Consider the following 16,280-nt stretch of genomic DNA (forward strand, 5'->3'; position numbering starts at 1 on the left):
TATATCATATGGATTTCATAGAAGATTGAAGTGTGTTCTATTTTTAAGAAATTAACCACTCTTTATGATTACAAGTTAGTTTATGATATATACCATGTGAGTATCTTAGATGATTGAGCTCTATTTTGAAAAGAAAAATGAATCAGTTATCTATGATATCTAGTCGGTATATGATATTTCATGTAGGTCAATCACCCATGATATCTTATTAGTTTATGCACGTGTATCATAAAAAAATAAGTTGTGTTTTTCTCAAAAGAATATAGTAATCTTTTATGATATTTTATCCGTATATATTATTTATACCATGAATATCATATAAGATTGAAAAGTACTTTTTAAATCAGTGAGTTAATCTTTATGACACCTTTTCAATATTTAATATATATCATGTGTTACATAAATGTCTAGGTTCTTTTTGCAAGAATGAACTAATCATCTATAATATCATGTCGATATATAGTATATCATATAGGTCAGTCATTCATGATACCATGTCAATGTATTATATATAACATATATCACGTAGATATCATAGAAAATTAAGTTATGTTTTTCTTGAAAAGATGAACCAGACATCTATAAACTATGTTGTATATGATAGATACTAGGTTAGAAAGTGCATCCATTACATAATCCCATCTTTATTTGATCATCACATCATAATCCCCACTTTGACAAGGGCTAGAGATGTATTTGTTATTGATGATGTGTCAAAGTGCCGCAAAAATATTACTCCCTCCGTCTTCATTAAGTGTCTTAGTTTTGACTGAACACAAAATTTAAAAAATAATGATAAGACTTTCGAATCTTGTGATCTCAACTAACTATGTAGAATTGGAAAACTTAATATAGAAAGACTCTATTTGGGACAAACCAAAAAAAAAGTAATACACGTTGAGACTTGAAACGAAAGGGAATATTTATGACACTTGATGATTTCCATTCAATCAAAACTCCCATCATTTTATAAATTACAAGAACTACAGAATGGAAGTCATTACGAGGTTTATGATAAAAATAAAAATAGGCCGCCAATCAGTTCAACTGACACCCAGCCAACCAAACTCCAAAGATTCAAAATTCAAATCATGTTGTACCAGCCATTTGTTACTTTTATGTCAAAATGGAGTACAGAAAGGGAAGCAGAAGAAGAAACTATCAGCTAAATGTGAAATATGGTCAGGACAAGTAACAGGACTTGAAGACTGTCCAACTTGATGTTCGCAAAAAGGTTGGAAGTTTGGTAGGGAATAACTTTGATTCAGTTGCCACAGTCAGAATACTTATAGCAGCACAGGCAGAACCGCAGAAGAGGAGCCACCACCAACTGCAATAACTCGTGATTTCCTCGCTTTGAAATATCTGAGCATAGAAGAGGTCATACAGAAGACTTATCATGTATCCTGGGTTCTTGAGGTGGTTGGTAACTTCTAGGGTACTAAATCTTCTGCAGAACACCATTAACTGGCTCATGTAAGTACTGCAGAGAAATGAAGATGGCTTCCTGTTTGTAGAAAAGGCATGAAGTACAATTAGTGGACAACTCACTGGTGGCAAAAGAGTTGCTCCGATGTAGAAACTTGAGACAACATACACAAAAAAAACCCGGTATAAGTACCTCTGTTTGAATTGTCCTGCTCCTTGATGTGAACATGTATTCAAATATAAATCAAATACTTCCTTCGCATGTAGCAGCAGCTCATCTGCTTCTATCCCCACTGCACACTATAAAGTCATATAATTCTGGTAAAAACCTGCATCCAAGTTTTTCTCTGCTCCCATGGATACTGTCACCCTTATTCCTGGGTCAATGACTTGATCAACTGCAACAGGCTGCACAGTACTAGCAATGTGAACTGTAGGCTAACTCAAACAAAATTATAATTATACCAGCAGTATTTCAATTTCTTGTTTTATCTTTTTTTTAATATACAAGATCAACTCTTGTTTATCAAGACTACTGACATCAGCAAAATGCTTTTGGGATGCAGCACTAGTAGTTTACTCGAAGAGGAAATAAAATTCCAACATGTTATTAATGACAAATAGAACATTTAGTTCCGAAGTGAGACACCATCTTGTCAGCGAGTGTGCAAATAGAGAGGCACCAACAGCCTTTGAGAAAGCAAAGGCCAAAGGAAAGAGCAATAAACACCGCATGCAGAGGCCCCAATTCGATCCTACAGTGTTCCAACCTCATGATTGAACATCTGGCCATGTGTTCCTTTAAGAGTGATAAAGAATTTATACTGAGCTTCACATTCCTTAAAAAGTGATAAACAATCTACACTTAGCTTCATATTAAGCAGGTGACCAAACCACATTGGCAATCCATGAGCCTACTTTTCTAGCTAACTTTATATTATGAAAAGAAAAAGAGCTTGGGAATGGTAAAGTTCTACCTTTTTAAAGCAAATGAAAATCAATAAATGGAACAATAATTATAACACTTAATTTCATCACAGGTTCTATCTGTTTTCTTTCTCATAACTCATATCTTAACCCTTTTACCAATATCTTTAAACTCCTTTTCAGGTCAAGTTGTTCTCCTTCATATCTAAGCCCATCTTACTAATATTTCATTAACACAATGATGACAGAGGGAGCATCATAAATTTCCGACAAACCAATCACGTTCCAGGAAAAATCCACATATTATGTTTTTGTTTTTGGTAACCAAAGGCCACATACTTTGTTGTACAAAGGATTCCCAGCATCTTGGAAATAGTATGTAATGCAGAATTTGAAGAAGAGTATTTGACTTTCATTATTTTTGTGTCTTTTTTTAAAATTATACTCATTGACAGTTCCAGATTATTTCTGTAACACCCAATCTCGAGCATATGAAACAGAAAAATATGAGAGTAGCTCCAATTGTATTATTGTTGTAAAGTCTGCAAAAGAGATTCTTATTTCATTTGTATACATATGCTTATTAAAATGCAATGTGAATCAGGCGATTATTGACAGAAGAAATTACACGAGTCATGATTACAACAGTTACACAAGGTAAAAAGTAGAACCACATGAGCGTTTACAAAGTAAGACAGCATGTTGAAAACTGAGAATGAAGTATATTGCCTTCTTTTCAACCCTTACCCGACCCACTGCCCCTCATAAAATTCTGCATAACATTAAAGAAATTCAGGGGAACTGACGTTCCAAAAAGCACTGCAGAACCCAACGGGATTGAATATAGAGCATATTTTCTGAAACATCGAAGTTGTTTGGTGTAAATGTAATTTAGCAAGGTGTTACCAAAATCTAAAATTCAATGGAACTTCAAATAATTTTACAACTTCAACAGAAGACATCACAAGAGAATAAAAAAGAAATGTTTATAACTTCCTCTCTTAAAATAAAGTACAAAAGCAACTGAAGAAAAAGTTGGCATTCCCTTTGTCAAGGATCTCTAGTGTCATTCCATGTTGCCAAACATAAACAGTTTATCACTTCCTCCCTTAGCATAAAGTACATAAAAGTAAAAAGAAGAAAAAGTTTGGCTTCCCTTTGTCAAGGAGCTCTAGGGTCCATTCCATGTTGCCAAACATAAACAAGTTCATCCCATCCTGTACTAGCCAATAGACCTTCAACGAGAACGCTCATATCAACTCCTACAGCAAACTCTGTGTGATGATCATACCTCCCAATAAGTGCATCTTCCACCATGTAATCCCACATGCAAACTGTCATGTCATATGAACAAGAAACCATTGCACTCGCTCTATGTGGTGAAAACCTCACTTTCCTCACTGCATATCCATGCCCATTAAGCACTGCTATTGGCACTCTATAATTCCTAATATCCCAAACCTTGATTGACTTATCAACTGACGCAGTTGCAATGATACAATCATCATACTTATTCCAATCACATGTGAGGATTTCAAACTCGTGTGCAGGCAGAATCATGGTAGAACCTTCACAAATCACGAATCATATGAGTTGAAATTACAATGATTTAAATGAATACTCATCCACACAGAAACACATTGAGTGTGGCTAGACTTTTTTCCTTGGATGATTAAAATGTGTAGTTCCATCAACTTCTTTACAAACTTCAGCACTCAAATTATGATCTTGCAATAACTCAACTAATACAAACTTCAGTACTCAAGTAGTAAGATTCTTAACAAATAACAAATCAATCATTTGAATAAAAAACTAGTCAAATTAATCATTTTCTTAGGTATGATCACCCAAATACATCTCTATATGAACCAAAAGATCAATGAATCTAACCTGGCTCCCGGACATCCCAGATGCGAGTAGTACAATCCCCAGAAGCAGATGCAAAGATATCAGCATGTCTTGGATTCCAAGCAGCGGAATACACACAATAAGCATGTTCTTTAAAAGTCCTTACACTAGCATTTCTATCAACTGTCCATAGCTTCACAGTATCATCCCAAGACGCTGATAAAAAGGAATCTTTTCTCACCGTATTATAGTCTACAGAGTGAACTTCCCGTGTATGCTCTTGAAAGGAACGAATCGGGTTATTGGTGGGAGGCAAAGAAATGTCATAGAGTTTCACAGAACCATCACCGCTTGCTGCGATTACAAGGGAATCGTGAGCTTCCGACCAGCAAACGTCGTAAACTCCATCAGCTGTGTCAAATGCAGCAAGTTCCGATATGGGTCCATTTGGACTGAGCTGAAGTATGTGAACTCTGCCGTTACCAAGGATGCCGAAATTCTGCGCAGTGGCGACGGCGAGTTGATTTTCGTAAAAGGGGCTGAATTTTACGGAGTAACCGTTAAACGGAGTTTTGAACATCGGCATTGGACGGTGGTTGCCGGTAATTTGGTTATTGGGGATTGTAACCTTGGTGTAACCTTTTCTGATTTGGAATAGGAAATTATATTTAAAAACTCCTCCTTTATTTGTGATATAAATAAATAAATTAGTTCAAAATAGTCTTTTAATATCAATTGAACATTTTTGATCCTTTTAAGTATGAATATTTCGATTTTACTATTATAATTAGGTTATGAATATTTCGATTCTATTGTTATAAATAAGTTATGAGGATGATATTTTTAGGAGGAGGACATTTTTTGAATTATGCATTATCATTGAAAGTTAGGTACTATCATTAGAATAGAATTTTTGTTGGGCGAAATTGGTAAATGATATCTTTATTTTAGGTACTATCATTAGAATAGAATTACCGCAAGAGATATTTTGTCTAAGCAAAAATTTATAAATGATATAGTTATATTAGGTATATTATCATTAGAATAGAATTCCTCCAAAAGGTATCTTGTCTAGGCAAACTTTTGTAAATGATACCTTTATTTTCGTGTCTTTCGGCTATTTAATCACCTACTTTGATTTTATATTTTTGTAAAATATATATACGAATCGTTTCGAAATTATAATTAGAATCACTCTTTTTCTGGATCCACCTCACACCAATAATCTGACCCCTGCCACTTATAGGTAATTTTAGATCAGTTTCTTTTGAAATAGATATATGAATACCATGTATAGCTCGTAACAATCTATCTTTCAGGGCATACGAAAAATCTTTCACGACTTGGGATGTTAATTTACCTACTAAAATATTACCCGACTTAATCAAAGATTTAATTTATCCTCTTTCATCTTAATAATTTTAGTTATTATCATTATTCTCATCTAGTTATGAGTAGCTAAATATCATAACTAGGGTTATGGAACTTAGAGTAGGGATAAGGATAATGAATTCTTAACAATAAAATTTTCTCATTAAAGGTGAACATTATGTATTAAGATTCTTTAAAAATATTTTGCAAACATTAAGACTTTGTTTGTATTTTGACTTACTTGACAAAAAAAGTTAACACTAGAAAAAAGACCATTAACAGGAATTTGAGACTATCAACTCATATCTAATAGCTTGAGCTAGAGATAGGATAACTAACTTGAGGCATATAATGATGAACAAATTAATTCGAAATCTAAGAGGCGAGGACTTAGATGATATTCTCTTAATTGGGCCTAGAAGTTTTAGGAGTCTAATAGATTCCTTAGTTTTGCACAATAAACATATCTGAATGAGTTGGTAGTAAAGTATCTGTTTGAATTTTGATATCTAAGAATTATAACTCTAGTTCGTTTTTTATTCTTAGTTACGAATACAATGGTATAATTTAGTTAATAAATTCTTTTTTAAAAGCTTAAATTAAAATAGTAGTCATTAGTTTGAATTTCATTTGCAAATTATAAAGTTTCGTCTTCACACTTTTTGTGGTATTCGATCCCAACCTACATAATTGGGTTACTATAATTTGATAGTGACCGCTTTAATGAGTGATAGGAGTGACTTATTTTAAGTAACCTTTGACATTATTCTTAAGCACCCTCTTTTAGGCTGAAAAAAATGAAAATACAAAAATTGGTCAAAAAATGAATATTCTCAACTTATAATTTTTAACTTTTAGCTTAAGCTACTTTGAAATTCTTACGTACAATATCTTTCTTATAAAAAAATAGGAAAAAAATAGAAAGTAAATAATATTTATATATTTATTTAATGGATCATAAAGCAGGAAAAACATTTATCATACCACAACGATTAAAGAAAATAAAATTTTAAAACTTTATTAATGAACATATTAATCTCGTATACTATGTGTGTTATTGAATTAAAATAGGTAACTTAACTAATAATTACTTAAATTTTGTGAAGTTGAGATAAAATAAAAATATATATCGGTGTTTAATTGTATGATAAGATAAAATATAATATAATATAATAGTCACAAAAAAGAATTAAATTAAAAGTTAAAGTTATAAATTATTATTTTTTCAATTTTCTCTATGTCAACCTTACAAATCTATTTGAATATTTGTATGAAAAATTACTTTCTTCTTAAATAATTTACTTAGGGATACATTAACCAAAAAAAAAAGTTACTTAGGTATATAAATATCATAGGTAATAATTACCAACAAGATTTGTTCATTGAATTTTGTTTGGTAGAGTAGAAATATCGGCAGGAAATTAGATTATTTGCAATTTTTTGTTGTATAATATCCATATATATTCTCACGTAATTTTGAATATATGGGAAAAAATCGTGTTCCCAAAAAAGGGAACTATTTACAAACGGCTATCCCTTACTTTCATACCTCTTTTTTAACGACTAATTCACGTTTAGTGTTTGATACCATCAAAGTATATATATACTCTGATTGTATCAAAAGAGGGATTTTAACTACTAATTCGCATTTACGACTTGATAACATTAAAGTATATATATGCTCCGATGGTGTCAAAGAAGAAAAAATAATAATTCAGTGAAAACACTACTCAATTACTCCTTGATACCATTAGAGTATATATATACTTTGATGACATCAAGGAAGAAGCGACGGTAAGAGGAGCAGTCAGATAAATAGTATGGGTTGTATGTACAATTTTCAAAACATGAGTGATAGTTAAAAAAAAATGATATAAAATTTAAGCACCAAAAAGAGATTCACAAAGTATACAAATTCCTTCTTAATAAGCTAATTATTTTGTAAAAACTAATGAACATGATTATAATTTTAATTAAGTGAATTAAATAAGTCTATTATTAAAAAGAACGAGGCTTAAATAACACGACATACCAACTAGAAGAGAAGGAGACTTTTGAAGTGTTTAATATTTTATAAGAAAAATAGTGATAGTTGAATAATATTTATATACTAAATGAAATAGAAGTGATATTTGAATGGTGACCATTTAGGTAATTAACACAAGGAGTATTTATAACACTTTGATAATTCCCGTTGAATTAAAATTCCCATCATTCTATGTTTTAAAAGAACTATAGAATGGAACTCAACCCATCATGAGGTAGATTTATAACACTAGAGGTACAAAATAAAAAGAGGTCAATCAGTTCAACTGAAACCCAGCCTACCAAACTCCAAAGTTCAAACTTCAAATCATAATCATGTTCCACCTACCATTTGTTACTTTTATGTCAAAAATGGAGTACAGAAAAGGGAAACAGAAGAAGAAACTATCAGATAAATGTGAACTATGGTCAGGACAAGTAACAAAACTTGAAGGCTGTCCAACTTGATGTTCGCAAAAAGTTGGAAATTTGGAGGGAAGAATTTTGATTCAGCAGCACCGGCAGAAGAGTACATAGAGTCTGGTCAATTCAGCTCATAGTGCAAGCACCTCGAGTTCCCTAAAAACCAGGAGGAGCCACCACCAACTGCAATAACTCGTGATTTCCTCGCTTTGAAATATCTGAGCATAGAACAGGCCATATAGAAGACTTATCATGTATCCAGGGTTCTTCAGGTGGTACTAAATCTTCTGCAGAACACTGTTGACTGGCTCTTGTAAGTATTGCAGAGAAATCAAGATGGCTTCCTGTTTGTGTTAAAAGGTTGGAAGTACAATTAGTCGACACCTCCACTGGTAGCAAAAGAGTTGCTCTGATGTAAAAACTTGAGATAACATACACATACAAAAAGGCCGGAATAAGTACCTCTGTTCGAATTGTCCTGCTTCCTTGATGTGGACATGTATTCAAATATAAATCAAATACCTCCTTCGCACTTTTCCCCTAAACAGTAGAAAATCAAGTCAGTAGCAGCAGCTCATCTTCATCTACTCCTACTACACACTTGTAATTTCTATTACTAGAACTCTAGCAGTTCATGTCATGGAATAGCAGAATGATAAAATATGGCCTCTTAACTCTATATATATGCTCCAAGTTGATCCAAGAGTAAATAAGAGGAAGTGCGAATTAGGAGATAGTCACAGAAACTACCACTTGCCACAGAAAAAATGTTTCTATTTTCAGTAAGTTAAAAGGATATTATTTAGAAAAATCTAAACAAAACAACACCTATATACTTGGTTTCATCATACAGATTCAAACACTTGGAGACTTGGCAAGTCCCCATTAAAGAAGTTTGCATAAATAGTACCTTTAAGTTATTGTCTTCTTCTATACACTCCTCCAACCCCGCCAGTCCACCAAAAGCAATTAGCAGGTGCCTAAAGATTAAGACAAACCAAGACAAAATCCAACAGCATTAATAGATAAAACACAAAATATAAAGCCAATGATAACATCAAGGTGATAAGCCATACATGAAAAGTATTCAGGAAAGGAAGTAAGAAAAACATGGAGCAATTATGTATTTAGAAAAACATGGAGCAATTATGCATTTCTATTTGATGTGTTGATATACAAGAGATCAATATGAATGTTAAAGATATGAACATAGTTTATAACTCAAAGATATGTATGAACAGTTAAGAAATGAATATTGCGCCTAACTCAATCTGTGAAGCTACCCCATGAGGTGAAGATTTCCCAATGCATATAAGGAGACAACAACGACCCAAACCCTCAAGCAATATTGGACACTCTAACACACAAAAGCCGCACGCCCATGGCAGGACCATCTGGAATATGGACCACGTTACATAAGATCCCAACATACATTGGGTAAACCAAGAATAGGGATGAATCTGACCCCGATACCTTGTTAAAAATATAGACCTTGAACCTATCTCAACTCCAAAAGCTAGCTCATGAGGTGAGAGGAGACAACCTATAACCGTCACACGATCTTGGACACTCTAACAAGAACATTTGCCAGGATTGAAGAAAAGGATCCTGGTTGCAGAGCTCGATAAGTTTTAAGTTGTGAATTGGTAACACACCCACCCATCCCCCCCCCCAAAAAAAAGGGAACATATAAATAGAGAAATAGAAGAGGATAAATTTTAATAGAAAAGATTCGGGTTATGACTTAATTTAAAAAGTCATTATGGCAGACCTATTTGAGTTGCAAAAGAGCCCAAAACATACATACAGAAGTAGTAAATGTCCTGCAGTGAAAATTCAGCATAACACAAATGGCATTTTAAGACATTTTCTCTGCTATAAGTCCATAAAGTGGAGTTATAGGTTCTCACTTTCTTTTCCTGGAAGTCGTTGCTGTGAAATGGCTTGGGTTTCCACATGGTCAAAATGCATTTAAATTAGCATTATCCAATAAAAAGTGAGATGGAAGTGCTTTCCAAAAATCATCTTGGGGTCTAGGAACATACTGATTATCCATTGCAGAACAACAGGAGGGTGACTACTAATTGAGAATTAGTACTGTAACAAAAGGGGGGTGACTATTTGCACACACAAATATCACAAACGACTATTGAAACATACCTGAATGATGGGAGAGTCAAATCCGAGGACTTCATTACAAGACCATGCTCGGAGGTACCAATCAAGTGATCATACCCTCCCTAATCAAACAAGAGATGTTACACAGTAACTATTTATGCATTACTTCTCAAAAAGGGGTTGAACACAAAACCCAAATACCTTGTATGGGCAATTCTTGAATACAGAACTGATATTTGGAGCATATCGTACTTTATATCCCCAATACATCCCTGCATCCTCCATAGGTGTTGAAGAAGAGACAACCTGATGTGGTATGCCTGAGAATTGAAATGTGGAATTGTGAACTTAAATAACTAACAGTCATGTTAAGTAAATAAAAACAGTTCATGTGGCAGTCTTTTGGGTATGAGACGGTTCTCTGGAAATATTACTATTTGCATTCTTTGTTGGTAAATAAAGTATCATGTAAGCGACTTCAATAAATATGAGAACTCAAGGATTTTGTTACATTACAGCACATTGTGTTGGGGTTAACTATAAACTATATTCAGTCTACAAACATTGAGAAGGTGCCTTTTCAAACATCATATATCCGTGTTGGAGAAAATGAGAGAAAAAAATGTACAAATAAAAGAGAGTGAGGAGAAAACAGGTATGTACCAAAAATATCAACAATGCAAAAACAGATTTCATTCAATCAGATAACTTCATCAATACTTCCTAGCCCTAGGTAGTCAAAATAGGGTTAAAATTGGAAATTAAAGTAATAACTACTGCTGAGAGGAAAGCAAGATATACAGCTATAAAAGTCGTATAATTCTGGTAAAAACCTGCATCCAAGTTTCTCTCTGCTCCCATGGATACTGTCACCCTTATTCCTGGGGCAATGACTTGATCAACTGCAACAGGCTGCGAAGTACTAGCAATGTGAACTGTTGGCCAACTCACACAAACTTATAATTATAATAAAATATACCAGCAATATTTCAATTTCTTGTTTTATCTTTTTTTTTATACAAGATCAACTCTTGTTTATCAAGACTACCGACATCAGCAAAATGCTTTTGGGATGCAGCAGTAGTAGTTTACTCGAAGAGAAAATAAAATCCCAACATGATATTAATGACAAATAGAACATTTGGATTTCAAGTGAGAATCCATCTCATCAGCGAGTACGAAAATAGAGGGGCAGCAACAGCCTTTGAAAAACAAAGGGCAAAGGAAAGAGCAATGAACACTGCATGCAGAGGCCCCAATCTGATCATACAGTATTTCAACTTCATGATTGAACACCTGGCCATGTGTTCCTTAAAGAGTGATAAAGAATCTATGCTGAGCTTCACATTCCTTAAAAAGTGATAAAAAAATCTACACTTAGTTTCACATTAAGCAGGTGACCAAACCACATTGGCGGTCCATGATCCCACTTTTCTAGCAAACTTTATATTTTGAAAAGAAAAAGAGCTTGGGAATGGTAAAGTTCTACCTTTTGAAAGCAAATGAAAATCAATAAATGGAAAAATAATAACAATACCTCACAGGTTCTCTCTATTTTCTTTTTCATAATCCATATCTCAATACCATTTTACCAGTATCTTCAAACTCCATTCCAGGTCAAGTTGTTCTCCTTCATATCTAAGCCCATCTTATCAATATTTCATTAACACAATGATTACAGAGGGAGCATTATAAATTCCCCGACAAACCAATCGCGTCCTGGGAAAAAATCCACATACTATTTTTTTTTTGGGTAACTAACGGCCCAGTTACTATGTTGTACAAGAGATTCCCAGCATCTTGCTGAAATAGTATGTAATGTAGAATTTGAAGAAGAGTATTTGACTTTCATTATTTTTGTTTCTTTGTTTTAATTAGAGTCTTTGCCAGTTACAGATTATTTTTATAACACCCAATCTCAAGAACATGAAACAGAAAAATACAAGAGTAGCTCCAATTGTATTACTGTTGCAAAGTCTGCAAAAGAGATATTCTTATTTCATTTGCATACATATGCTTCTTAACATGCAATGTGAATAAGGCAATTCTTGACAGAAGAAATTAAACGAGTCATGGTAACAACAGCTATACTACAAGGAAAAAAGTAGCAGCCACATGAGCGTTATACAAAGTAAGACAGCATGTTGACAATGAGAATGAAATACCTTACTAAGCCCAACGTCAACAAGTGTTCCCGCAGATGTTAAATTTCGATCCTTTAGTGTGACACCTAGAAACAGAAAAAAGATGTCTCAAGGCATCACCCATCCATCAAGAATGTCAAGTTGATATTTAGATCATCACACAACATGATCAACAAAAAGGATATAACAAGATAACAAAAGCATTTGAGCAATTTTGGAATAAAAAATGGCTACAAAAGAACAAGAAGGATAATTTAATTGACAGAAGAAAATCAGACATATTTGAACATGTAATGTGAGATTCAAATTGTCAAACAGCCATTACATTTAACTAGCCATCTAGATCTTTGTGTCCATTTAACAGATAGGTGCAAACTTTTTTTAGATCAGGTAAGGATACGTGCAAAGTTAGAGCATCAGTAACATGAATTTTTCAACAGAACTTACCTGAAGTTCAGCGATCAAGTGTAAGCCATCATATGCAGCAAACTTTGCACCATAATCCATAAACCATATAATTTTTAAAACAAACCAGAAAAATGTTTGGTTTTGTAAGATTTTGATAGTCTTCTAGAATTTTTGGATTTCAAATCTTATATTTAGGTAACTATACAAAACAATTACCACTACAACCTCAACCCCAAACTAGATAACTATTTTTTGGTCAAAATACATTAACTAATACAGTATATAGGTGCAAAGTTATAGCATCAGTTCAGTAAATTTTCAACAGGACCTACCTGAAGTTCAGAGATCAAGTGTAAGCCATCATATGCAACAAACTTTGCACCATCACTATTTATTGTATGTAATAAATATAGATATTTTTGAAGTATGAACCAAAGCCATAGAAGGATGTTTAAGTGGCAAGAATCCAAATCCACCAATAACTCTATCAAATGCCATTGCAATAGACAGCGACAAGTACATGCACACAGCCATGCAAGCATCATTATTTACATAGAGGATTATAGGTCAAAGGACAGGCCATTACTTTCATGTATGATCATACTCTTGCAAAAAACAACTAAATTAAGAAGCACAAAAAAATATTAGCATACTTGTATCAATACCATCTGAATCGCACCCTTGCTAAACCAATGGTAAAACTTATGTGTGCCAGACCTCCCCCACGGAGGATGCTGGAAAATGGAAATCAAGATATTGATATTCTGAGCTTTTAAAAGGAGAGAAACATTGAATATAAGTTTTATTTTGCAATTCTCTTGTAGAAATCAAGAGTTTGAAGTTGTAGCAGTTCAAGGAAAATTGAGGATGAGCTTATAAAGATAATAGTGACACGTGTTCATTATAGGAGATTTTAGTAAGAACGATAGAAGTGATTGAGTGCAAGATTCTTTTAGTTCTTTTTCGGAATGAGCTAGAGTTTGCCTGGCATGCAAATGATAAGGGTATTCTTTAGGATGCTACCTTCTCGATAGGGAGCCCATTCATGCTTCCGCAAATGATGTGGGGCATCAAGTGGTGGCAACGAACCCTGAAGACAACAGTACATTTGAGATCAGAAATCACGAAATTTATTAAATTTAAGCCTGTTTAGTTTGGATAACTTTGCTGAACTGAATTAGTAAACCTCGTCAAAACAGTGTTGTCTTTTTATCAGTAAAATAGTGTTAATCAAAACTGTTGTTGGTTTACTGTACGAAAATAAATCAAATAGCCAAGTCTCTGAGCTAATAACTGAGCATCCGACTGGTACTGAATTAAATAAATCCACCTACCCAATAGACAATCTTTTTTTAGAAAGGTAAATATGTTATGCAGCACTAAGAAAGTACCAGAATATGTACAAGTGAGCAAATCACTAGAAAAGAAATGGAACTAGATTTTTTATATCCAACCCAATCAAACTCTTAGGAATTGACATTTCATCATAATTTCAAACAGCTATCCTCACCACATATCTTAAGTTGTTGTGCATGGGGAAAAGACTCTTCCGAAGGTATTGAGGTGTCTCCATATACTTCAAAATCCTGAAAAGAAATGCAGCACCACTTTCATCATCATGTGACCCATCCTCCATCGTCGGATCTGAACAGTCCACTGAACTACCTATGTTGTCAAATACAACAACCTGTTCAAGAAAAAAACCTTCCAACTCATTTCTGCACTCAAAATAGCAATTAATTTATCTCTTTTGACAACTGAAGCTGTTGGAGAGTTTGCATTGTATGCATGTGTTCAAACACATAAGTATAATGTCCACATACTGAAAGCAACACCAATCTCATAATAAAGGTTCACCCAAAAAAATCAACACATGATCAAATGAATAGCTTGTAAATATGAGCACCTCATCTATCCGAAAAATGGTGGAAGCACGAGCAATCTGGCCAGCCAACTGCCCAAATAAGAAAAGAAAGATAATAAGTAATAAGACGATGAGTAAAACAATAAAAAATGACCTGAATAATAAACACCCATAACTTGCACAAATAATAAGTATTCTATGACCCAAGGGTGGTCACTAGAGAGGGTCGAGAACTATGAGGTCTCAGGTTCAACTCCAAGCAGAAACAAAAGCCTTCAGTGATTTATCTCCATCTGTCCTGACCTTGGTGGACATAGCTAAAGTTACTAGCGGGAGGTGGCAGATATCCCATATAATTGGTCCGCATGCAAGCTAGCCCAGACACCACAGGTCATCTAAAAAAAAGTAATCTATGCGTTTATCAGTTCTAACTTGCTGTGACTTGGCATTGGTCATCCTCAAACCCAGATAAAGGAGGTGGTATGCAGCACTAGAACTTGTAAAATGGCTGGAATTCAATTAATAGGGATGTGATCATCTGGACAGGTCCAAATAGAGTGGGATAGCTACAAATTAAGATAAATTGTGAGTTGTGAAACAGCAGTGGAATGGATAAGTATGATTCATATAACGTATGAGAACTAGTCTGGGATGGAAGCACAGTTGTTATTGTGAGCATTAAATATTTTAAAGAAATCCAATGAGAAAGAGTAGTATAAAGAAAGTTACCCGTGTTGCGAGTTCGAGTGACTGAGTGTTGTCAATGATAGATCCGGCGAGTGCTACGGAAACTGTGGGTTTTTCCTTTAACACACTTTCTTCCTTCACCTCTTTGGTTTTCTTCTTCTTTATCTTCTTAGAATCCCCATTCGCAATATGGAGATCATTTTGCTCATTGATGGTCTCTGTACTCAGGAGTTCCGATTCTGCTTCTCGTTCGGCTCTCTTCTTCTTCTTCCCCATTTCTGCACGAAGAGAGGGTTTAGGGTTTTAGCTGAACGGCTGCTATTTATGTTACCACCAAAAGAACTAAATTACTACAACTTGTTTTTTTAGCAGGCGGTTTGATGATGCGATATCATATCACAATATAAAAATAGTATTTAGATCTGCGATTTCAATTTCATTTTATTATCAAATGGAATTTTATATTCTCCAAAAATTATAATTTAGGAATTTCATATCATGATTCGAGATTTTCAAAAACAAAACTTAATTCACAAGTTTATATTTTGTTAAAACAATTCTATATTTATATTTATTAGCCATTTATTTCATAAGTAAGTAAAATTTATAATCATATCATTACTTTTTAAAATTTATTATTCTCATCAACATAAAATTTATTATTATTTTAAATCAATTCTTACTTAATCATTTATATTCATCAAATTCATTATTTTATATCAAATTTATTTATCAACCAAACTTACCACTACTACTTTAGGGTGTGTTTGGTATGAAGGAAAACATTTTCTTTTCTCATGTTTGGTTCGGTAAAATGTTTTCCAAATCAACTCATTTTTCTCAAATTTAAGGAAAATGTCTTTTCTTCAAAAATTAAGGAAAACATTTTCCAAAACTTTCCTCCAACTTCAATTACAATTCTTTTTAGAAAAAAATCAACTTTTTTTTGTTTAAAAAAGTAAATTTAAAGCTTATTTTTAAAAAATATTTATCAACTTCGATTTTTTTATTTTTTACCCCACCCTCACCCCGACCTC

General features: G+C 33.5%; 2 protein-coding genes across 2 annotated transcripts; both read right to left on the reverse strand.

The window, feature by feature from the left end:
• Positions 1–3,280: 3,280 nt before the first annotated feature.
• On the reverse strand, positions 3,281–4,865 carry LOC102580405 (peroxisome biogenesis protein 7-like). Its single transcript, XM_006349153.2, has 2 exons — positions 4,246–4,865; positions 3,281–3,923 (listed from the first exon to the last, which is right to left on the reverse strand). The coding sequence occupies exons 1-2, from the start codon at positions 4,787–4,789 to the stop codon at positions 3,517–3,519; spliced, it is 951 nt and encodes a 316-aa protein (XP_006349215.1). The 5' UTR covers positions 4,790–4,865; the 3' UTR covers positions 3,281–3,516.
• Positions 4,866–7,773: 2,908 nt separating this feature from the next.
• On the reverse strand, positions 7,774–15,554 carry LOC102580750 (putative methyltransferase C9orf114). Its single transcript, XM_006349154.2, has 11 exons — positions 15,286–15,554; positions 14,599–14,646; positions 14,203–14,379; positions 13,716–13,782; positions 12,306–12,370; positions 10,974–11,052; positions 10,342–10,460; positions 10,183–10,262; positions 8,933–9,002; positions 8,485–8,562; positions 7,774–8,366 (listed from the first exon to the last, which is right to left on the reverse strand). Exons 1-11 carry the CDS (start codon positions 15,517–15,519, stop codon positions 8,301–8,303), a joined length of 1,083 nt encoding a protein of 360 aa, XP_006349216.1. The 5' UTR covers positions 15,520–15,554; the 3' UTR covers positions 7,774–8,300.
• Positions 15,555–16,280: the final 726 nt, after the last annotated feature.

The sequence above is a fragment of the Solanum tuberosum genome, unplaced genomic scaffold, assembly GCF_000226075.1.
Source record: "Solanum tuberosum cultivar DM 1-3 516 R44 unplaced genomic scaffold, SolTub_3.0 scf00104, whole genome shotgun sequence".
NCBI lineage: Eukaryota > Viridiplantae > Streptophyta > Magnoliopsida > Solanales > Solanaceae > Solanum > Solanum tuberosum.